We start from the raw sequence: 26110 nt of genomic DNA on the forward strand, positions 1-26110 counted from the left end.
GAAGTATTCAGTAGACTATGGGCAGACCATCTTATGCTAAGTACTGAAAAATGTATTTTGCACAGACTCGAGTCAAGCATCTGGCCCATGTTATTTTTGGAGAGGCTATTTAGTGTTAGTGGTCTCTGAATCCTCAAAACCTCAAACAATGAAACAGTTACTGTCTCATTTGGGCCTCTGTAACTGTTATTAAAATTTGCCGAAAACCTCACACAACTTGCTCAATCATTAGGTCATTTTCTGAAGAAAAAGTGTTAAATCTGAATGGTCAGTGAAGTATGAGTATGCCTTTCAGGTGTCAGAATGTCGATGGTAAAGAACATCCTGAGGTGTTTGCATCTGGATAGCCAAAACAGAGTGGAATGCAATTCCTCTACCACAGAGAAGGAAATGTTCACAATGAACTACGGGATAACTTTCTAGTGACATTAACTGTATGGACAAAAATTTGAGGTTGTAACAGACCACGCTTTATTGAAATGGTTATTAGGTTTGAAGGAGTCCTCTAGCAGGTTTCTAAGGTGGGTACTTAAGTTGCACAAGTTCAACTACTAACTCATTCATAAACCTGGGAAGAAACTTACAAACACGGATACTTTGAGCCACAAAATCGAAGTACTATAAGCACTTGGGAAAAGTATGAGTGACTGCAAAGAGAGTTGGAAGATGATACAGACTGTCAGGTATTTAGGTCACAGTCACAGTTCGTAGCACATGAGGCCTTGTTATGAAAGTCAGCAAGAAGTTCACCATGTGTAGCACTTCCGTTGTCACTGAGGAATGAAGTATTGCAACAGGCACATGACTCTGTATTGTCAAGTCATGGTGGTCAAAGAGCAATGGATAGGAGGGTAGCCAAAAACTTTTGGTGCTGAATGGGATAACATGTTGTTGCTCATTATGTTCAGAACTGTAACCTGCGTGAACAATGAGCCGATTTTAGCCACAAAAGAACTCATATCCAAACATTGTCAGAAGTGTAAAGACCCTTTCAAATGACACGGCTTGATATTTCAGGTCCATCTGAAAGACCCCAGTTGGTAACACTATTATCAACGATTATGGTAATAAGTACAGATTAACGATTATTGATCACTTTTTGCAGTTTATATCTATGATAGCAATTCTTGCCCAGCAGGCTGCTGTGGTTGCTTTGGCATTGATAAATAATTTGATTCCGTAATCTGGTATACCAGAAACTTTACAGACTGATCACGTTACAAACTTCTCATCTGATTTGATGATAGACATGCACATTGTACTCCAGGTTCATATGTTACAGACAGATTCCTTCCATTTCAAGTAAATGGGACTGGAATGCAGTCATATAACAATCTTGGAGATGATGAGTCATTAGGTTAACATCCAACATACAGACTGGAACACAAATCTTGCACTTGTGTTCAGCATGTACAATTCCAAGGTAATGTACTGGTATCACACTGTACCAGGTTGTCAACAGAAGGAAAATGCCATTTCCCTTCAATGTATTACAATCTATGTTAGGTTCCTACTTCAAGTCAGCAAAGAAGTTTATACAAGGGTACATGAGGTTTAGCAAAGACTTAGATGAGTAAACACAAAAGCTCTGGAAGGAGAAAAATGTATGGGCCAGTGTGTAAGTCAGCTTCCACATTTCAGAGTTGGACAGTTGGTGATGACCAGCAATACTTACACATCAAAATGGAAAACCAAAAAATTTCTGAGAAAGTACAACAATCCATATCAAGTCACTGAAGTGACCTCCCAGGACAATGTTAATATCCAATTACCAACCTAAACTACTGTTGTATATATACCAATAGAGTGAAACTATTCAATGGAACGTTCCAGTGGTGCAGTCAGTGCATTGCCACAAATTCCAGTACCGCTGCCACAACGTTACAGGAAACCAAGGAAGGTAAAGAGGAATGCACTTTGTGGTACACATACTGCGAATAAGGCACATACAAACTTAGGTCAAAAAACTAGTTCTTTATAAACCCATATTACTGAAGTCTTCCACATGGCATATATTTTTTTCTCTCTTTTGCTTTGTACTATTACACTTATATTATGTCTTAGGGTTTAGTATGACATTTGTGCAAGTCATTGTCGCGTGGGCATTGTTTGAATATGAAAGGGAGTTGACAGAAGTTCATTACCCTCAGGTAAAGACATGGAAAACCCAAAGAGTAATTGTAGTTCTGATGCTAGTGCTCATCATCACATGAGGAATAAAAGGCGCCATCCTGAACCAAACCACTGCACTTCAGACTATTGTTTTCCAAGGAACCAGATGTACTGTTGACCAGACACCATTGGACACTGGGATTAATTTTCGAGATATGGAAAGTCAGCAAAGAGATTTGTAGACTACTAGACAGATTGTAGAAGTTACATAAGAAAGCAGAGAAAGAAGCCATTTTCTCGGAAATTAGTGACAAATATGAAGAATTGGAACTGTCTTACGAGAATCTAAGAGCACAGCTGTTACAGATAGCAGATGTGGTAACACAGTCATCTGTACAGGGAAAGAAGGGATGGATCAACATGGAAGGGAGCTTGTTAAAAGCCATGTTTGGGACAACAAAAGAAGAAGATATGTTGGAACTGAATACGACAGTGGATCAGGTGCAAGGTGTAGTAGGAAGCATTAAGATCACACAAGAGTGACACACCACACAACTAACGAATCTGGGACTAAATATATTGGATAATACTAAATTAATACAGACAATAGTTAAGAAACTCATGGAATGCTAGTGTGATAATGAAGCAACAGCCAATAACAACCTGACAGCAATTCAGAAACGCTTATACAGGTGACTATCACTAGACTGTACGGACACTGGCTGACAGCATTAATGATGAAAGACTTCAAGTGCAGAAATGCAAGAAGTGGTATGTCATGTGGTATGTGAACAACTAAGTTCAGCTTTGGTACAACCACAACGTTTTCTGGAAGGGCTATGTCAACCACAGGACTTCCCAGCAGAGCTTCAGCATGTAGTTAAATTGTTGACACAAAGCAATTTGGCAATATTGCGTTTTGTTTGTATCCCACCTGGATAGGTGATGTGATGTGTGGGTCTGCTCCTGTGAACTGCGTCTGTAATATAAGCCGAGAGTGATGGAAGCTGTTGGAGCACGAGAGATGGAGCACTTCAGTATTGCAGGTAACTTTAACACTTTTAATAGAGTCAAAAACACAAGTAAATATCAAATGCATACATAACTTTGGCTAGGATGAGCACATAGGTGTGAAGCAGTAGTCAATGTCTAATCCTTTGGAGTTAGGGTGACTGTTCTGTATAATCTCAAAGCTAACAAATACTCGTTGCTGTCCAAACTTGAACTGAACATAACTAATACAAAGTCTCAATAGCAAGCTAGCCCACTCGGTAGTAGAAGCGATATTTCCAGACCGTCTGCACTTGATGAAATGGGGCGAAATCAAGACGGCACTCCCTGAGATCCACAGCGTCGGCCAGAGGGCGCTGTGGTCGGCGTAGTTAGTCTTCTCTCGTAGTGCTAACATAGGAGAGCGTGCACCTACGTTGTGGCATCGTAACTATCGACGCCACATTGTGTCATGTAGCAATTGCCGCAGTGAAGATGGATAGAGCAAGACTCCTTATATCGATCCAATTCCTGATAGTAGATAAAAACGCACATTACCATTGCTACCCCATCCACCCACACCCAAAGAAATGGAAAATTATGAATAAATCGGTGCAACTAGATAATAAAAAAGTCTTACTAATTTCGGAACGAACAGATGCATGTGCTCTTAACATTAGAGCAATTACGAGAGTGTGGAATAGAAAGGGTTACCATCTGTTCAATCAGAATTGCTAAAACAGATGCATTATCGTGCAAAATTCCGATGTTCAGAGGTGAACTTAATGCAATGCAGCGCCACAGAGAAACGCTGGGACCTCAATTAAATTTTCACACTGTAATTACCCACTGGGTTTACATAGTCTTTGTGCTGGAAGCAGTTATCATTAACAGTTACAAGAATGGGAAATCTAGGGACATGGAAAGAATGCAACTTCGGAACAGTGGTGTCATGGTCAATGGCACGACTTGCGATGTAACACGAGCTAACCATCGTTTACCTGCAAGCATTATGAGTACAGTCATGATAGAGTAATCGATACCAATGCTGTACTTTCCAGAAAAACCTTTGAATATCCTACCTACCAAAAATCTAACCTTCATTAACATCACTTTGAATCTGGAACACTTACACTCAGTAGATGAACTGACTATATTGGGAAAGGAGGATATTAAAACATATTCGATATTTTCGAGAAAAACAGCATCAGTTGTAAGTTTTTCTACCGCTATGATAGCCATGTTTCTTACAGCAACGTATTCTACCTATGCTTGAGATGTAAAGCTGCCAATCCTCCAGACCCAACACTGCACCAGGTCCTGAATGCCTTGAAACCATAATAAAGAAGTAAGAATTGAAACCAATTGTACCATTTAGATTACACCAAGTAGAACAAGAAAGATCTTAATCGTATCAAAGAGTATTAAAGAGTAAAAGCTAGATTTAAATGGAAACAAGTTACATAACTTACTCTTGTGAGACGTTAAGCCATATATTTCATATTTATTTGTCAAAGTTGATATGTCAAATATTTATGTCAAATCTGATGGTGTAACAGGGAACTTCGTCAAATCTCGCCTGCCGTCAAATAAATATGATCAAATCTAGGGTCTCGCCGTAGATTTGATCATAAAAGTCGTTCCTCTTCTGTTCACTGCAATGTGAAATGTAACTGCTTGGAGCACTGGCGTCGCTACATGTATTTGACGCCTCTGTAGTGAGTCTGTAAACATGGCTTCAAAGTTGTTGTGTTCCTTCGGCTCTTTTTTTAATAAATTTGCTTCGAATAGGATTGGGTTGAGCGAGGATCAAAGTGCATACCATTAATTGTGTGTTAATGGGCAGGTGAAATACGCTGCAGGTGACTTAATATCCACAATCACAGCTATAGCCATCCACCACTAAATCTGTAAATACCCAGGCAGCTTTTCAGCTAGCCAGAATAGAAGATGTGGTCACACTCTAAAATAAGAAATTCTTCGCTAACTTGCCATTCTAGTTTGTCCATTTTTGAACTATGGATGCCACAAGTTAAAAATCGCTTCATCTGTATCCTATGTTTTATTAATTTTGTAGTTGTTGGAACGCCATTTCCATTAATTAAATTATTCAAAAATAAAAATACTTCTTATTGCCCATGTAATATACAAATAATTTATTTACCTTCACATATTCCCCCTTTAGAGCTTTATAACTCGCTTCATACATTTCTAGAATTATTTTGGTTAATATGCAATGTGATATTCGAGTGCTGTGCTGTAAACTAGAGTAGCTCTCTCCTGTATCAAGAAATCGTAGTGTCACAATTTGCCCATCTTCTGCACAAGTAGCTTTTTTCAAGAGAGTGTTCCGTTTTGTAATATGAGAAGCCACTTTACTGAGAAAATACTGAAATAAACTTTCATCCATTCGTAAGTAATTTACATATTAAGAGTTGACTTCCTCCACTTACAGCTCTCGAACAAATTTTGCTGAATGCTTTTACTATCTCGGTGTAATATCTGTGGCTTCATCTAAGTATGTTTCCTTTTCTCTGCCGCTGTTTTTCAAAATACACACACAATGCAACTGTGGTACTAGCAACTGGAGCACATAATAACAAGTTGTTGTCCGTCATCTTGAAATTTGACGAAAAATATGGCGACAGTGTAATACCAATTTTAGAGCCATGTCAAAGATTTTTGTGAAAGAAATTTGATGGATATTTGATCATATTTCTTTGTCAAAGAAATATAATAGTGTAACAGCGGCCTACCCGGGTTAATACAGTATAAACTACAGTAAATGTAACCTATGTAAAATGAAGTTGTTCTAGTGTGACACAAAAGTAAAATTTTGGATGAATTTATTGCAGAAGAGAGGACTGTTACACAGCATATCCAATTCTTAGGTGAACACATAAATTTTTAGAAATTATTACGTGGAACAGATGGCAGAGAACGAGGTCCAGTTCATACCCAGAGTCAAAATCAGAATCTGGGGCAGATAAAGGGTGCCAATGTTGCAGAAGGCAGGGCACCACTCGTAATGGAGCCAAGCTGTAATCAAGGACTGCAAATGGAGCTGTATGACAGCACCCAATACATCATTCTACAATCCTTGAAAACAATGCCATAACATGTAACTGCTGACCTTAGCTACTCCACAGCATCGTAGCATAGACTGAAAGTGCGAAGGCACGCAGGAGATACAGTAACTGAGGCACCACGGTGGCTATGATGATGTTACATCCAGCTTAAATATCCCCATTTTAGAAGTCTCACCCTCAGTGCCAGGTCATCCCATCTACATCTACGATTCCGATGGAATGACACTCTCACTAGTTATAGGGTAACTTAATTGGCGAATTGTGATGTGCTGCCTGCTGGATTTTGAGACCAAATCAAGCCAGCTGTAGTGGAACTTGGCCACTGTAAGCCACTGTTGCTGTTTGGTTACTTCCATGAGTGATAAAGATGCAGACGGGCCTGAACCTTCCCCTGGTGAAGGGCCGTACCAAGTGACTATAAACTACTGCCTTCAACATGTTGGGCGAATTACCTGAGAACTGACTCCCCGGCTGTACACAGTACTGCCTCCTTGCTATATACTGTGTTGCTTATCTAGGTCCTGGATTTCTGCCTTCACAACACTCACCATCTGTTATATGTTGTTGCCACTAACATATGTGCACACCTACCTTCGAGAGCACTGGGGCATTGCACATCAGTTACTGATGATCTGTGGTAAGCTTGCACCTGCAAACTCCTGTTCTGGCTACCTGCATGACAATGCTGTTGTGTCCTGACCTGCACAATGGCCACAGCCGACAGAGTACTGCATATACATTTCTTACCTTCACCCAAGTGTGTAATCAGTACACCCTCCATTGTGCCAGAGAAGACAGTCCATACTCTAACAACACAATTAATAAATATGTTTACAGACAATGCTGTTTAACTGATGCCTTTAGGTGCTACCCTTACCAGCTCTCGAGAGCAGTCTGCTGCAACTGTAGCATCAGCACCTCTCCTACCCAGCCTCCACGCCAATCAAAAATCCTGACACAAGATGTGACCTCTACATTATAGTCGAGGGAGTGCATGATGAGCATATCGTGAGTTACTGAATGTGCATGAAATTTCTTACACTGATCATTTTACAATGAAATTTACACCTCCTAGACAGGATTTGTAACTGATTAACCCACCTTTTATAGCCTTGATTACACTTCCTGAAGCATCAAAAAAATCTATGAGCAGCAACGTCAAGATCTGAGTCAAAATATTCTCTGCCAGCATTTATTTTGTCAGAATAAGAGAGAGTCACAGGTTCACAAGTAGGTGTCAGGTTCCAAAGAAGCTGAAATACAATGAGGTCTGCATGTGGTGATAAAAATTATTTTTGTTGTACAGGGTAATTATAATTAAAGTTAAACTTTTAAAACGCTGTAGAAATAATACCATTGGTCAGAATGATGTCAAACTGCAATGAAATATTATCAGAGAAGGGGAAAATGTAGGGTAGAAGAGAAAAAATAGTGAGGAAATTGATCAATAGATGGTGCTGTATGTGTCATAGTACGTAAATAAAAACACCTGTCATGTGCACGACCTATTGAAGTTGGTGTAAACACGCTAGGTACACTGCTCTTCCTCCTTTCCATCTGTGATGTTCGCCATGACTGTCTCAATGCAGGATCGCACTCACATGATGACTGTGCATACGTCGCTCTGCAGAAGTTCCGGACACTGAAGGGCTTGAAAAAAGTCACTGGTCCCATGACTGCCATGGGTCTGGAGAAAATGATTCGGAAATTCGAAAAGACGGGTTCTTTTGGTGTGCAACTCTAGGGAGAAAACGAATTGATTCGACGTCAGTGGAAGGAGTGGCCACAGCAATGCAGGAGTGGTGGTGTGCAAACTTGTACTGTACGGAGAATTGCCTGAATATTGGACATACCCGTGAGCACAGTGCTTAAAATCCCACGAAATATCTTTCTTCGCTATCCATTCAAAATTACCCACTTGCACGAGTTGCTTCCTGTTGACCTGCCAGCAAGAGAGACTTTTGCTTTAAAATTTTTTTACTTACATGGAAGTGGACAATGATTGGGCGTGGAAGGGTTTTTGAACAGACGAAGCCCACTTCCATCTTACAGGACATCTCAATACACAGAATTATAGAATATGGACAACGGAAAATCCACACGCAAATCAACCAGTACCAAATCATTCTGCAAAGGTCACTGTGTGGTGTGGGTTTGCGGAATCATTCATCATATAACCATATTTTTTCAAAGAGACAGGTGTTTCCTGTCCTGTTACCTGTACCATCACTAGTAAGCACTGTGAGTGTCTTTTGCGCAAACACGTCATTCCTGCTCATGGTATCGTTTTATGGAAGATGGTGCACCTCCACACTTTACAAATCCAATTGAACAGCTGCTGAAGCGCCATTTTGCTAATGCTAGAATTATCAGCCACCATTTCCTACAGCCTGTCCATCCTGATCACCTGATCTTAATCCGTGTGGCTTCTGGCTGTGGGGCTATCTGAAAGATGTTGCATTCAGTGTTTAGATTGCAAACTTAGCTGTATAGAAGGCATGCATTATGCAACACATTCTGAATGTGACCCCAGAAACACTTCGATCAGTTGTGGAACGTCCTGTTTCTCAATTTCAACTTGTTGCAGAAAACGATGGACAGCACATTGAACACGTTTTGCGCCAGTCATACGCAAATTAAAAATCCAGTTTGATTTTGATTGACGATTTTTATGCGATTTTTGGCCTCAGGACAATTAAAAAAGGATTTTTCCCATCCGATGTGGTATCACCTTGCTCTGGTGGATGGGCTTACATAACTCACAGTATCACACCTGTAACCCCAAACACACTGAGTAGTACAATTTGTTTAATGTCAAACAAACACGTCAGGCGTTGTTGTACAATTCATTTGTCATTTGTAGTTGACCACTATTAAATTATGATACTTACAGTGCCATCTATTGCTACATTTTGTAACTATTTATTTTTCTGCTGCCATACTTTATCCCCCTTCTCCGATAATATTTCGTTGCAATTGGACGTCATTCTGACCAATGGTGTTATCTACAGCAGTTTGAAAATTTAACTTTAATTATGAGGTGCATTCAAGTTCTAAGGCCTTCGATTTTTTTTCTCCAGACTGGAAAGAGATAGAAACATGCGCATTGTTTTAAAATGAGGCTGCGTTCACTGTCAATACGTCCCACAGATGGCAGCACCGTACGGCAGATGGAATTTTACCGCCAGCGGCGAGAATGAGAACTGTTTTAAATACTTAAAATGGCGACGTTTTCCTTACTTGAACAGCGTGCAATCATTCGTTATCTGAATTTGCATGGTGTGAAACCAATTGAAATTCATCAACAGTTGAAGGAGACATGTGGTGATGGAGTTATGGATGTGTCGAAAGTGCATTCGTGGTTGCGACAGTTTAATGAAGGCAGAACATCGTGTGACAATAAACCGAAACAACCTCGGGCTCGCACAAGCCGGTCTGACGACATGATCGAGAAAGTGGAGAGAATTGTTTTGGGGGATCGCCGAATGACTGTTGAACAGATCGCCTCCAGGGTTGGCATTTCTGTGGGTTCTGTGCACACAATCCTGCATGACGACCTGAAAATGCGAAAAGTCTCATCCAAGTGGGTGCCAAGAATGCTGACGGACGACCACATGGCTGCCCGTGTGGCATGTTGCCAAGCAATGTTGACGTGCAACGACAGCATGAATGGGACTTTCTTTTCGTCGGTTGTGACAATGGATGAGACGTGGATGCCATTTTTCAATCCAGAAACAAAGCGCCAGTCAGCTCAATGGAAGCACACAGATTCACCGCCACCAAAAAAATTTCGGGTAACCGCCAGTGCTGAAAAAATGATGGTGTCCATGTTCTGGGACAGCGAGGGCGTAATCCTTACCCATTGCGTTCCAAAGGGCACTACGGTAAAAGGTGCATCCTACGAAAATGTTTTGAAGAACAGATTCCTTCCTGCACTGCAACAAAAACGTCTGGGAAGGGCTGCGCGTGTGCTGTTTCACCAAGACAACGCACCCGCACATCGAGCTAACGTTACGCAACAGTTTCTTCATGATAACAACTTTGAAGTGATTCCTCATGCTCCTTACTCACCTGACCTGGCTCCTAGTGACTTTTGGCTTTTTCCAACAATGAAAGACTCTCCGTGGCCACATATTCACCAGCCATGCTGCTATTGCCTCAGCGATTTTCCAGTGGTCAAAACAGACTCCTAAAGAAGCCTTCGCCGCTGCCATGGAATCATGGCGTCAGCGTTGTGAAAAATGTGTACGTTTGCAGGGCGATTACGTCGAGAAGTAACGCCAGTTTCATCGATTTCGGGTGAGTAGTTAATTAGAAAAAAAAAAAAAAAAATCGGAGACCTTAGAACTTGAATGCACCTCGTATAATCACCCTGTACATCACCTGATATCTGATAGCACTGTTCCAGATGCTGGCTATAGTTGTTCCAGGACTCCACATTCCGATAGATGGCCGGAAAGGGGGCGGCGGCGTTTTGAACTGCAGTGGTTGTTTTCGGCCTTCATCCTAGTTCTCTTCAAGTCAAGCCAAGTGCGACACCATGAGCTTTTGGGTTACTCGCAGTTGTTGTAGTAAGCTCAGCATGGTCTGGACAATGAGTTCCATTTGTGCCATATCTGAAAAGAATGCTCAGAAAAGTTTACAAAATTCACAATTATCGTAAACGAAAGGAAATGGAATAGCAGGCTTACAATCTAACAATCACAGAATAAGAAGCCACGCAGAGTTGCCACAAATATCAAACTAATGAATCATGCACTCAAAAGTAAGTTTTTCTGTATACTCTCTCCTGCAGTTTTTATTTTTGCTTGTCGTTCTTGTTGATGAGAATGCTGTGGGTCTGCTTTGCCTCACTGCCCAGTGTTGAGAACTCACGACAATTTTTCACCAACATGTAAATCTAATACATAATAAAGAGATGTGGTTTTGCCTTGAGCAAACACAATTTTTCTTTTTTACTACCTGTACATGTATCAGAGAAGTTTCTCCATTTTCATTGGGTTTTATTTATCCTGTTGAACAGTATATACAGAATTTATGCATTATGATATTTATCAGTCTTTTGGGATTATAGTGCTTGCATTAGTGGTACCATAATTATTGACAAAAATATTAAAATGAAGAATAAATATGTGTCTTAGTATTACATATTTGTGTTCACAAGTCTGTTTGGTATTTGCAGCAGAGCTAGAATTATTGGTTTCTAGTACGTCATCTGCAATTAATAAGCGTTTATCATTGTTTTGTTGCATAATTTTTGTAACTTTTTGAGGCCTAATGAACTAAACAGCAGCTGATTGAGACACCAACCAGGGACACGAAACAGGACGGAAATTGTTAATACAGAAACGTACATAACCTCTCACTCGAAACAGGTCTCCACAAAGAGGTAATAATTTGCTTCATGGCTAGTTTGCAGATGACATGCTGTAAAAAAATCGACGAAAACATGTGTAATAGTACAGTTCAATTAGCGACGTAATTTTAAGGTGTGTCCAAACAAAATGAAGCAAATTGCGAATACTCTATTTCTTTGGCCTGCAGCAGTTAATCTATTACAAATGTGATATTGTACCTTACAGTAATAAAATTTGACCCACAGAAGATGACACATTGGTGTCTAAACATGTCTGGGTAAACTAATTGTGTTTGCATAAGGTTGATTTCCAAAACCATCGACTTTTAAATCGCAAACATGGAAGAAAGAAAAGAGGATCTACAAACCTTGGCAAAATGAGTATTATCGTTTTCTTTCTTCTTTCTATAGCATTATTGTCGTTATATTATGTTATTTTGTAAATAAAGATTGGCTATTTTGTGTTATGATCAGCATTTTTTTAAGTTACAGCACTATTTTTCAAAAAAAAAAGTATTGAAACGTATTATGATTGTGATTAGGCTTTATGAAATGTTGATTGAGGTGGTAGAGCAGCCTATGTACGTAAATTTACTTATCTACTTTTTGTAGATCTCGCATTTTCGTGATTCTACATCTCATTTTTACGTACTAGGAAGCATATGTGCCCAAGGAAAGAACATCAACCACAAAATGATTATGTAAATTTAATCTGTAAAGCTTTTCCTTCATGCCAAATCTTGAATATTGGCATAAAATTGTCAACGATCTTTAAATTTTTCGTCGTTGCCGGTGTTGGGTATTGGAGAAAATTTGTCAACAAATGTTAAGCGTTACCAAGTGGCCAAAATTTTAGGACCATTGTAGTTGATGGTAAAAAGGGCAGCATCCTTCACAATACTATGGAACAAACAACAAATCAGGCAGTTCTGACTCATCATAAATAATAATTCGCTGAGAACATATTAGTTAAATTACTGAGAAACAGCAAAATACATCATCAACAATTAGAGCTACAGTGTGTGATCAAAAGTATCCAGACACCTGGCTGAAAATGACTTACAAGTTCATGTCGCCCTCCATCGGTAATGCTGGAACTGAATATGGTTTTGACCCACCCTTAGCCTTGATGACAACTTCCACTCTCGCAGCCATACATTCATTCAGGTGCTTGAAGGTTTTTTGGGGAATGGCAGCCCGTTCTTCCCAGAGTGCTGCCCTGAGGAGAGGTATCGATGTTGGTTGGTGAGATGTGGCACGAAGTCGGCATCCCAAAACATCCCAAATATGTTCTATAGGATTCAGGTCAGGACTCTGTGCAGGTCAATCCATTACAGAGATGTTATTGTCATGTAACTACTCTGCCACAGGCCTTGCATTATGAACAGATGCTCGATCGTGTTGGAAGATGCAGTCGCCATCCCTGAACTGCTCTCCAACAGTGGGAAGCAAGAAGGTGCTTGAAACATCAATGTAGGCCTTTGCTGTGATAGTGCCACGCAAAAAAACAACAGGTGCAAGCAGCCTCCATGAAAAACACAACCACACCACAACACCACTGCCTCCGAATTTTACTGTTGACACTACACAAGCTGGCAGATGACGTTCACCAGGCATTCGCCATACCCACATCTTGCCATCGCATCGTCACATTGTGTACCATGATTCGCCACTCCACAACGTTTTTGCACTGTTCAATCGTCCAATGTTTACGCTCCTTTCACCAAGCGAGGCGTCGTTTGGCATTTACCAGCGTGATGTGTGGCTTACGAGCAGCCATTTGACCATGAAATCCAAGTTTTCTCACCTACCACCCAACTCTCATAGTACTTGCAGTGAATCCTGATGCAGTTTGTAATTCCTGTGTGATGGTCTGGATAGATGTCTGCCTATTACACATTATGGCCATCTTCAACTGTCAGCAGTCTCTGTCGGACAACAGGCGAGGTCAGAATGTACACTTTTGTGCTGTACGTGTACCTTCACGTTTCCACTTCACTATCACATCGGAAACGGTAGACCTAGGGATGTTTAGGAGTGTGAAATCTCGCATACTGACTTATGACACAGGTGACACTCAACCACCTTGATCACATTCGAAGTCCATGAGTTCACGGAGCATCCCATTCTGCTCTCTCACAATGTCTAATGACTACTGAGGTCGCTGATATGCAGTACCTGGCAGTGGGTGGCAGCACAATGCACCTAATATGAAAATCGTATGTTTTTCGGGGTGTCCGGATACTTTTGATCACATAGTGTATAAGCAACTGTATCTAAAGAAACATGTATAAATTATATAAACAAATTATAAAAACATACATAAATTAAATGATAAAGAGACAAGCTCTACTTAATTATTCTGGAAAGGAAAAAGCAATTTAGTGATATTGTCTGTTCACTTCATCAAAACGTAAACAGGAATATGACTGCAACCCACCTTTACAATGTTTTCATGTTTTTTCAAATAATTTGTAAATTTGAAGCGCTAAATAAGATGCTTATCTTCACAAGAGCAACCCATTCTATAATATTGTGTAGGGCCCCTTTTAAATTCTCCTAACAGGCAATATTGTACATGTACAAAGAAGGGCAGCACATGTGGACAGATGTTTGTGTCACCAATGACGATGTTGCAGAAATGCTGAATAACCGGAACTGGTAGATGGTTGAAGATGGACATCAAATATCTTCCAAAATCCTTTGAAAGACTACTTACGAAGTTTAAAGCATCCCTATTATGTGAGGAATGTAGGAATATACTACATCTTCCCACATATCGTTCCTACAGGGACCACAAACACAAAATTAACTTAATTGTAAGGTACACAGATGCCTTCAGTCAGTGACTTTTCCAGAGTCTTAGTAGTGAAACGAAGGATAGAAAATCCTGATGTGTGGTACAATGGTATCTACCCTCTGCCTTGTATTTCACAATGGTATACTGAGTTGTGGAACCATCTATGAGCTATTTCAGCGAGGCAGCTATAGGGAGAGAGTTCAACAAGGTACTGCTGAAACTAAGTGCAACTTGTATGTAGGTCCCACATTTTTAAAAAAAGTATCGGTCCTTAAGCACCTGAATATTTCATTCGATTATCATTTATTTCAAGTTAATATCATGGAATGCTTAGAATGTTTTAAATTTTTAACACTCACATCTTTGGCTAAAATGTTTTGTTTCTTACACAATTTTATAATCTGAGTCTGTGCACATGATCATAACTGATCGAAAATAGTTATAAAAAATGATGGTCAAAGATTAAAACAAATTCAAACACTGTTTCGTTGTAACTTACATTGTGACCATGTTATGTTTCATTCAGATATGAAGTGTACTTCAAGCTTGGGTATACAAATGATTTATATAGGGTGCAATCAGTGTAGGTGTAGACATTCCAATTAGTAGCTGAGGACATTGTACTGAACAACATTATTTTAGTATTTAAGTCATTGCAGACTAATAATTATAGTTAACAGTATGTTTTTGGGTAGGTTACTACCTTCAAGTGCATGTGACAACCCATATGGCGCATTTTCCCTGGGCAGCATGTCAGGTGTTGCAGTGTGGGCATGTGGATGCAAAACGGTTAGTCCATACTGACAGAGGTTGTCCACTTATGGTTCAGTTACAATCATGCAGAAAACATCAAGTAGTAACCGATTTGATATGTTTGTGGGAAGACTATTAGATGCAAAGAAAAAACAACTGACACACTGATGTGTGTACATATTAAGGTATCACATATAAAGATATCTGCACTTATAGCTCTGTACAACAATGCAAAGTAGGCCAGAGTAAGGGCATCCACAATCTGTATAAATAGAACAATTATCATATGGACTAATAATTCAGAAATAACATTTGAAGATTGGTTGCTTGTGTGATGATCGTATTAACACCTTTCAACAAGCGATGCAGAAATGTCTGTGCAGGCAGTAGATCGCTGCAAATGTGGTTGAGTTTACACGATACAAGTACCAATGTACTGCTCGCCTGCCATCTGTCGGTGTAGAAAAGAAATTTCAGTGGCGAGTGATTACACCGTTGTAGCCTCAAAGTTTATTTCAGTTAGTCAGAAATGGAGGAAATCTATTATGGTCTATGTTTTCAACTTGCAAAATAAATAAATACATAAAAATGGCAAGAAACAGAAAGACTGATCAAAATGATCTAGACAGTGACTTATTAAGAGAAGACAATTTTCGCACTTAAAATGTGCTTCACGACTTGCAGGGAGAACCTGAGAACTGACTCAATTATTTGGGGAAGGATCTGGAAATTTGTAATTGTATTTTGACGCTCATAAATCCTCCTGTAATATGGAGAAACGCTTGTATTAGGAAAGTAGTTTCTCCACATGAGCAGATGACAGTGATGTTAAGATTCCTGGCAGGAAGGAGACCTAATAATGTAAAATTTTCTGCTGCAGTTTCGAAACAAGCTTTGAGTAAAATCATACCTAACAGATATGAATCAATTTATGCTTCCCAGAAGGATGATTTTGGGAAGTTAAGTAAAATACTGTACATCAAATCTAACACATTACAGATAGTACTTTTACAGTTTCAGACATGTTTGAAACGTGGTATATTCTCAGAAATTAGCTCCCCCGAAGTCCACCAGCATTCTGTTAAAGACTTTTGTATGAGAATATAGATTAAAACTTCATTCTGAACTCTTGACAGTGATTCATAGTGTATCCGAAAAGTTTTATTTCTAGTATTATGGCATTGGATTCTGCGGTTCACCTTTAACTCACTCTTCTTATGAACTATATATTATATTATGAAGTACAAAAACATGAGTAATAATCCCCATGTCCTTGAAGGCACTGTTGCAAGATCTGCTATTATCAGTTTAACACAATATCCTGCCTCAACTTTTCTTTAGAACAAGTAGAGGTTACTTTTTCTGCTACATTGTCAGATAAGATTATGCTATAGGATAGTGCTGAGTGAAAGTATGCTAGCCGACGCCAGATCGAATGGATTTCGTTATTTTACCTCGCTCTCTGCCGTAAACTGTTCACAAAGTTGTTTTTTTTTTTTTTTTTTTTTTTTTTTTTTTTTTTTTTTTTTTTTTTTTTTACCACTGTTTCCCTGTTTGCCATAGGGTCAACTACACGCAGTGTCCCTTCTAAAGGATTATAAGGTGCTGTATTCTTATATCTATCGTTGTATTCCCTGCTCTTAATTTTCCACGAATATGAATGCCTCCTCCACAATCCGATACATTCGGCAATTGACTCTCAAGGACACAAACGTGTATCTGCCATTTTAAAATCAACTATGCACACACAGACGAAAACCGATAGATTGACCAAACAACTGACTCAAACATGTTTCACTAGTGGATTTGCGGCGATCTCCTGCCCACGTGCTCTAGCTTGCTTGCGCAGATGTGATTTGAACCCATAGATTTGAGCAATTTCGTTGAAACTTCCAACTCCAACTTCCATTTCGCGCAACTTTCCTGTCCACGCGCAACGATTTACTTGCACAGATATTGTGTGCGCAGATATTTGTGCAAACATATCGTATCGTATGTACGGGCTTTTCAGCCTCTTGTAAGAAAGAGAAACGTCTACCACGATGTGGTGGAAATGGACAGTAGCAGGATCCTTGCCTATCAAGATTTTCGTTTACCATTCTGAGATTCCATGATTGTCATGCGAATGTGGAATTGATGGGTTCAGGAAGGCCTTACTAACTGCCATGCAGATATCAGGAGCCCCGAGCGGCTAGCCTCCGAAAGTCAGAAGTATTTTTCACTCGGATGAACAGGATCTTACAACCACATCAAGTACCTGGAGTCACGGTGTGGGATTGCTTGCAGCGAAACAAGTATCCATACTAACAGATCGAAGATGTCTGGAGCATTTCGGACTGCCGGCACGGCGACCATGCTTGCGGCTTCCCTTGACGTAGGAGTAAAACGTGTGCACCAGTCAACAACACTGGACAGAGGAGCTTCACTACATCGTTTTAGACGAGTCATGATTCTGATTGCGGCGTCACTAAGGATTTTCCCGAATGTGATAGCTCCAAGGGGAATGAACATCGCCAGATTTCATTCGTTGTCGTCATGTCATCTATTATTCCTATTATAATGCTTACACAGAAGAAGTAAAATTTCTGAAGTTCTTTTTTTTTTACCTACGGACATTATAATGAAACCATTGCCATATCAAATGCAAATAATTTTACAATTTACGATATTTCCTTCTCTTTTTCTAAAAAAAAATTTCTTTTGTAGCTGTACATGCTACTTGATAGCGAAATGTTGGTTACAGAACACCTTACAATTATCTTTCTTGAATGGGGCACATGCAGTTCTTGGAAGATAGTCGACCGCTATTCTCATACCTTGCTTCTACGACTATAATTTTTATTCGTTCCTTATTACATGCTCTTTCGTCAGAGGGAAAAATGACAAACTGAGTGGAATAATCCTATACAATTATCTCTCATGCAACACCATTGGACAGAATCTGAAAATATAAATTTCTCGCACCTGTTAGCATGTGTAGGAGTGACATTTATAGCTATTCGTGACATCTTCTTGTTTGTTCGAAAGTCTTTGGTGCGATATTTGAATCGCAATTCAAGTGTGCCGATGTATACATCATCAACAACATTGCGGTTTCTTGGTAAAACCGTGAACATGGGTGGGAAATAAGCATTCAATGGCTGAAGAAACGCCATAAAAGACAAGAAACATGAATGTTCTGTAACATAAAACAAAGGCACTTTCGATTATTGGATTCCTTTGCTGTGAATGATCGTAGAAAGGAGGAACATTAGCTCTGAAGACAGTATTGGATGTTGTGGACAATTCCTTTTCTTCAACTGGGGCAAATAACTAGCCGGTAAGACGAATTTCAATAAAATTATGTGGTGTTTACTCAGATAATCTAGACATATATCTAAAGTTCAAACCAGCCTCTTGATGTTCGTACGTCAATTGATCAAAGTGCGTTTGTGTGAAGATTACAGTTGTGCGTACAATTGCTAGCAATCAGTAAGTTCACGTAATTCGATTATTTTAAAGTGATGACTAGTAATGTCTAGAATGGGCTGTCTGTAGAGATCTGGCCCATTGTTTGTAGATTAGGTTGTAAGTGACATACACTAGAGTGTACGAAAAGCCCATAAATTTTCAGTTTGTGTAGAAGTGTTCTACGTGAATTCCTAGAGTCACAGAAAACTAACATAATTTTAGATTAAATTTTAACTAGATTCTTTGAGGACAAATGTTATTGCTTGCTGTCTTTGCATATAAGAGAATGTAGTTATGTTTAGACTTTTGGCTCTCTTGTAGTGAAGTGCGTTTGTAAGCTTCTTCTCTTAAGAATTAACATGTAATAGATACTGACACATTGTTGTATGTCTGCCAGTAAAGTTCGGTTACACAGTGGATACTACCGTATTTTGACAGCTAAGCTGACACTTGTAGATTGTCAGTTGCACAGATCTCATTATGGCCTACTACTTCATTGATATAGAAAAATTGACAGAAATGTTACTCTCATGATTAATTCCAAATCAGTTAATTGATTTATTGCAAATCAGGTAATTAATAGTGGCTATAATTTTGATTACTTTAAATTGATTTCTGTTTCAAAGTGAAGTATTCCACTTGTGACCAATATTAAACTTTTTTCTTATTTTCAGTCCTTGAGTACATGATAGGTTATGGCTACTCTTTTCTCATGTCTGAATGTTGTAACTTGTTTCCTCCAAATTTTATTTTTAAAAGTTTCAGTTCAAAAAGATGTGATCGATCTTGTTAGATTTTAGGGCATAACGACAGGTCCAACTTTCTAGTCTGTGAGGCATAACTAGCTGAAGTGAAAGTGCACTGGAAGGTTGAGTGTGGTTCCAGTCGGACAGTTAAGAGTTTGAACAGTTACGTTATCAGGGAATTTGTCTCATAGGTCAAATTTTGACTCAGAATCAAAATTACTGCAGTGAGAGAAAATACTGTAGGTCTGTCTCACAGTGTTTTGTCCTGTACAATGTAATAATGTTTATATTATTTTAATGCTGGGGTCGACAGAAGCGTCCGATCCCACGCGTCGGCTTTGACCCGTGACGTAAGGGTGTTGTCGCCATGACGGCGCGGAGTTTGGTTTGAGTGTGGCTGTCTCCAGTTCTGTTCTATCGTATTTTATTTACTTTTCTGATCTGTTCGTTCTATCTCGTGAGATTTTTTTAAAATTTAAAAACACTTATTACTTATGTTAATTATCTGTTTCCTCCAATTTCTGTTTTAGTTTATTATATTTATCTTTCTGATCTGTTCGTTCTATCCCGTGAGATTTTTTTTTTTTTTAAAGACGAAAAACACTAATCAGCCACTGAAGCATCTTTATCTTATATGGGTTGCAGGTGTTACGACCCCTGGGGAGGTGGGTGGGTATTCATGCATGGCTGTCTTCACTTACACGTTGTAGCTATGCAAGGCGTCTAAATTTGTTTATATTTAGTTTGCCCCCCACCCAAAACACCCCATTTCCCGCACTTGTCCCGTTAGTGTCATTAGGCTTCTTGTGGAAAGAGTGTGTGTGTGTGTGTGTGTGTGTGTGTGTGTGTGTGTGTGTGTGTGTGTTTTTTTGTTTCCGCCATATTTGTGACGTCATGGGTCAAAGCAGACGGGCGGGATCGGCCGCTTCCGTATTTCCTAATGCTGCATCTGTAGAATGCTTTGAGTTGCTAGTGATGGGCTGAAGTAGATTGTAAGAGATTTTTTTCTGATTTTTAGGGAACCTGTGGAAACACATTTCAGAAACTCTGATTTTATCCACTGAAAAATGTCTCAGCCAAAATCTGATACTTGGGGTAACAATTCAGAGCTACAGTCCCCTGCTCTAGTGAAGCTGCAAATGGAAGTTGACGAGTGTGAGATGTCACCCGTTGCAGGACTGACAGCTAATATGAGTGGCGCCTCTCTTGGCTCAACACCACGTCGAAAATTATCTGCTATACACAATATCGAGAATACACCTGCTGATGAAACTACCTGTAAATGTGAGTAACTGATTTATCTATGTTTTAGAAGATTTGTGTGATGCCTCAGATTCTGCACCTGTGTGCGCTACAGAGCAATGAGAGTGACTTGTAAGCTTTCTTACGTCCTAACATTCTGAGCAAGAGGAAAATGTTTGGAAGTAGACCATGCGCTCACTTGCCCGGGTGAATAATGGGATCTATTTAAGTCTGTTTTCTAAGACTTACCAGGTAGTATGGGCTGAAGGCTCTTATTTGCCTGGCAAAAAGCTTGTTCAAGTTTTCTTTCATTATTTTCTGAATAAATGCTAGTGTGATGTTAATTAGACTTCCACCAAGTGTAATATGAATGAACTTTCTATTGAACACTGATTGTTCTAGACGCAATGGTACGTGCTTTCATAAAAGGACAAGCTCGTTCCTGCCATTCTAAAAGTATTTGCTTGCTGCAACTACCTGAGAATCCTAACTCTGACTCGAAGCGATCTGAATGATGTAAATATATTAAATTGTCTCAAGTCTTCAGTGCTCTGATACTTTCAAATTCTGTCAAGTTGTCCTTTTGTTTGTGTACACGGCATCAGTAACAGCTGTATCATTAGTATATTATTACTGGTACTGTGCATGCAACTACTGGCTAAAAAGACACCGACACTGATAGGATTTTCTTTTCCATTTTTTGCTTTTAATTTGGAGGCGATGTTTGCATTAATGTTTCGCTAGAATTTTCCCCTTCAGCATTAGAGCTGGAAATAAAAATGAAAGGACTGCTTCCCCGTTGCTTGTCTCACCCCTCTCAGGCATTGTTTGGGCTGCCTACTGTAAGGCACATTTGCCCTTTTAACAATGCTGCAGTTTTATTTTATACACATTTGCTGCGAGTTTTTGGCAGTTGGTTGGAAAATAACATTGTTGCATAGAAAAGATATCAATGTCATCATTTCCTGGAATCCTACAGTACAAATATCTCCATGGAGGGCCTGGGATGCGAATCATTTATACTCTTGTGAAGAGCAATAGACATCATATTGTTAGTCACTTGAATGGCTTTTATGACTTTTAGACCAGTAAATTAATAAAATTCATTGGTTTTTTATGGAGACACATTTGTACTATTGGATGTCAGGCATTACAGAAGTTTCAGATTCTGCCCATCTTCTTTGACCCATGAGGTCATCAATATGGCAAAAACCGGCCACTTCCAGCATATACAAAATGACTGTATTGAGTCACTACATACATATGCCAACATGTGCGAACAAATATAAAAATGACAAAATAACGTATAACCCCAAAAATAAATTGAAACTAACGAGACAACAGCAGAAAATTGGGGGTTTAAGGCGTGGACACAATTAAAAACACCGCACCATTCCAAAAGAAATAATATAAAAAAGTTTGTTCTGTTGCATCATGGTTGGACATCAGTGACAGTTCACCCAATCTGACAAGAGTTGCCACCATTGGAATATGATGCACTGAGCAGGTGAAGTGGCTCTCAAAAAAGAACGGTCTGCAATTCCTTATCAAAATCTCAAGGGATTACTCTTGCTTCAGTATGTTCTTAGTGCTCGACAGCACTCTGAATTATCATTGTCATTTGAGTTCATGATTAAACTATTGACTTCCTTGTACAGATTAGGTGTATGTTGTAAAATTAGTGATTTTCCATAATATTTGTTTATTTAATATGCTTGTTCATAGCTGCACTGTTCCTCGTAATAGTGGCAAAAGGCTGTAGCCATCTCTAGCTTTCAACCATTCATCGTGTTTTAATTTTCTGATATAATACATAGAAGAAATGATTGGAAGAATACCCTCAACAAGAAGTGTTCTCGTATAAACATTCAAACTGTTAAAGAAATTAAGCAAGATATGGGAATTTGGAACTGCAGTGATGCAATAAACTGATTGGTGATTACAGTTGACCTAACAGTGTGCACACATCAAAAAAAGTTTCGCGTCACCTCGGTTCCCAGAGTTCAGGAGCCTATACAGAAAATTGGAAGAGAGATCAACATAAACATCATTTCCACCTGTTTTATTGCTCATGAAAACCACACATTGCATGTTCTACCACCATACAGCGAGACCTTCAGAGGTAGTGGCTCAGATTGCTGTACACACCGGTATTCTTAATACTCAGTAGCACGTCCTCTTGCATTGATGCATGCCTGTATTTTTCGTGGCGTACTACCCACAAGTTCATCAAGGCACTGTTGGTCCACAGTGTCCCATTCCTCAATGGCGATTCAGCGTAGATCCCTCAGAGTGGTTGGTAGGTCATGTTGTCCATAAACAGCCCTTTCCAGTCCATCCCAGGCATGGTCAATAGGGCTCATGTCTGGAGAACATGCTCGCAACTCTAGCCGAGCGATGTCATTAACCTGGAGGAAGTCATTCCCAAATGTGCACGATGGGGCCGTGAATTGTCGTCCAGGAATACGAATGCTCCACCAATATGCTGCCGATATGGTTGCGCTATTGGTCAGAGGACAGCATTCACATATCATACAGCTGTTATGTCACCTTCTGTTACCACCTGCGATGTATGTTGGCCCCACATAATGCCACCCCAAAACATCAGAGAACCTCCACCATGCTGCACTCGCTGGACAGTGTGTCTAAGGTGTTCAACTTGACAGGGTTGCCTCCAAACATGTCTCTGACGATTGTCTGGTTGAAGGCGTATGTGACACTTATTGCTGAAGAGAACATGATGCCAATCCTGATCGGTCCAGTTGGCATGTTGTTGGGCCCATCTGTAAAATGCTGCATACTGTCGTTGTTGCAAAGATGGACCTCGCCATGGATGTCAGGAGTGAAGTTGCACATCACGCAGCCTATTGTACACAGTTTGAGTCTAACACGACGTCCTGTGGCTGCACGAAAAGCATTATTCAACATGGTGGCATTGCTGTCAGAGTTCCTCAAAGCCATAATCCATAGGTAGTGGTCATCCACTGCAGTTGTAGCCCTTAGGTGGCCTGAGCAAGGCAGGTCATCAACAGTTCCTGTCTCTCCGTATCTCCTTCATGTCCGAATAACATCGCTTTGGTTTACTCCAAGGCACCTGGACACTTCCCTTGTTGAGAGCCCTTCCTGGCACAAAGTAACAATAGCGAACACAATTGAACCGTGGTATTGACCATCTAGACATGGTTGAACTACAGACAACACTAGCCATGTACCTCCTTCCTGGTGGAATGACTGGAACTGATTGGCTGTTGGACCCCCTCCATCTAATAGGCACTGCTCATGCATGGTTGTTTACATCTTTGGGTGGGTTTAGTGACCGCTTTGAACAGTCAAAGGGATTGTGTCTGTGATACAATATCCACAGTAAATGTCTATCTTCCCGAGTTCTGGGAACTGGGGTGACACAAAACTGTTTTTGATGTGTTTGTTTACATTCCTAAATTGCTCATCTCAATTGAGAGTTGTTAGCAATTGAAATTGTAGTATAGATACCAGCATTGGGATGAAGCTAAGTGCATGTAATGAGGGTAAGCAAACATACATGGACAAGTGGATCATAATAGGTATACTCACTTGTTATTCGAATTATTATCTAAGACAAATGTCGTCTCAGACACAGCTATTCTTAATGTTACAGTTATAAATATGATGGAAATAAGTAATCTGTCATTAGTGGTAAAAGGCATAGTTTCCAGAATACCTTGCAGATGACCATTTCAGAATAGGAATTGAATGTTGAAATTTTTGGAGCGTGAAAAGTTTTAAAATCACTGTCTAGTGTGGCAGTTTTTTGGTAAATCTGCACAAAGGACCATCAAGGAAAGCTAAGATGGCAGAACAACTGAACTGTGAATCAATGTTTTATATGATTTGTGTTTTTGTAATTAAATCATGGGGCCAGGGAGGTGGGTGAGTGAAGATAAGTGATCAGTTTTTACTGTCGAAAGTAATAACACATTCGCTCATTAATCATACATGCCTAGGTGTGGCCAATATCTGCACGTGGGCGGCCCATTGTAAACTTTAGTCAATTTTGTTTGTTTGTGTTAAAGATAAAACAAGATGCTGATTTTGAAAAGGCTTGTAACTTGATAGTAATCGAAAATAATAAAAAGGTTGCATTTCGTCATCTGAAGAAAGTCTATACTGTCATGAACAGCTCCTGACAAAATTGCTTTTAATAATGAAAGAAATCCTGTCTGTAGTAGCAACTGATGACCCTGCAATTTGATCCCTTTCTCTCCAAACCAGCCAACCTGTCTGTAAGCCTTCCCACTGAGCAGTGTGAATGTTTGTAGGCTTCTTTTGGCTGAAGACAGTGGTTACAGTGTTTGTTTAGACTTAGTCCAGAGCATTAAACTTTTCATAATATGTGGTTGGGACTCAGTTCTGTACTCTGCTCTGTGTTCATTTTTTCTATTGACATTACTGCTGTATTCAGTCTTGTTGGTGCCGACAGTGACAAAATACAGAATTGTGTGTTTCGCAATGCAAACATTTTAACATCAGTGATTATCAGTAGCTTTCTTCAGCAAGTAAAACTCCCATTACACTAGACAGAAATCCACTACTTCTTCGTGTAAAATATGCCCTTCATAATTGGAATTCTGTGTGACTTTCTGCCCCCACCCCAATCAGTCTGTTTCTTCCAAGTGGTTGAACAAAGGATTTCTCATTGCTGAAGGTAAGTAATGACTATTCCATGTGTCTCATTTGATTGCTATCATTTTTCCTAATAGAGTTTAACTTCATTTTAATCTCTAATTAAATGGATTGTTTCAGATTTTTAAGTTGTAATCATTCATAAAGATTTATGTGGAAGATACTTAAGATTCCCAAGAAATTTTGATTTATAAATTTCGCCAAGTCATTCGCTTAAATTACTTGGGCTGTAATATCATTTACAGATATGTCAGTTCAAGATTGAGCCAAGTTTGCAAATATCTATAAAACAATAAATACATAAATAAAGGATAGCATGTTTGTGAAAAATGATTTTTCTGCTGTTTAATATTTGTTCCTCATAATTACATCCAACTCTAAGGAAACCAGATTCAGGTAACAAAGATATTTTACGAAACATTGTATGTAGGTGGTAGGTAAGAATACCCCAGAAACAGTGGTGGGTCACGTTTTGACAATGCCGTTCATGCTAGTGAAACATCAGAAAAAAAAATGTCAAATGTTACCCGAAGAACCAGAGACAGAAGCCAACATGCAGTATGTCAACAAGTGGCCATGAAAGCCTCAATGAATTTGAACCTTACATGTATTACAGCCCATTAAAATTGTAGCACCAAGAAGGATAGCTAATGACTATTTATTGTTGGACAGTTTACTAGGAAGAATATATGCTTATACAGGGTGTGAACTTAAGTACACACAGCTACAATCTCTAGGAACAGTGTTCTAATCCAGCTGGGCATAGTTGAATAGAGCTTGGATGACTGATCTAGGTACATCAGTCCGAGCTGTTTCAATTCTTATGCCAGAGCCCATCAATCTGCGGCTAGCAAGTGGTGGTGTGTTAGTCTCTGAATGCACTCTGATCAGGTGTGTCAAATAGGTGAGG

The 26110-nt window shown here is 39.5% G+C and overlaps 1 protein-coding gene across 2 annotated transcripts in view; it reads left to right on the plus strand.

Annotated features, from left to right (window-relative positions):
* The first annotated feature begins 18119 nt into the window (after positions 1-18119).
* Positions 18120-26110, plus strand: part of LOC124794782 (M-phase inducer phosphatase-like) — a 355296-nt gene continuing 347305 nt past the window's right edge. Inside the window, exons 1-2 of one of the 2 annotated variants that reach the window (XM_047258418.1) lie at positions 18120-18419; positions 20315-20580. In XM_047258418.1, the coding sequence (XP_047114374.1) occupies positions 20364-20580 (217 nt within the window). In that variant the 5' untranslated portion in view covers positions 18120-18419; positions 20315-20363. Of the gene's footprint in view, positions 18420-20314; positions 20581-26110 lie in introns of those variants that run through there. The other variant, XM_047258420.1, reaches the window with a different exon arrangement.

The sequence above is a fragment of the Schistocerca piceifrons genome, chromosome 4 (genome assembly GCF_021461385.2).
Source record: "Schistocerca piceifrons isolate TAMUIC-IGC-003096 chromosome 4, iqSchPice1.1, whole genome shotgun sequence".
In the NCBI taxonomy this organism is placed as follows: domain Eukaryota; kingdom Metazoa; phylum Arthropoda; class Insecta; order Orthoptera; family Acrididae; genus Schistocerca; species Schistocerca piceifrons.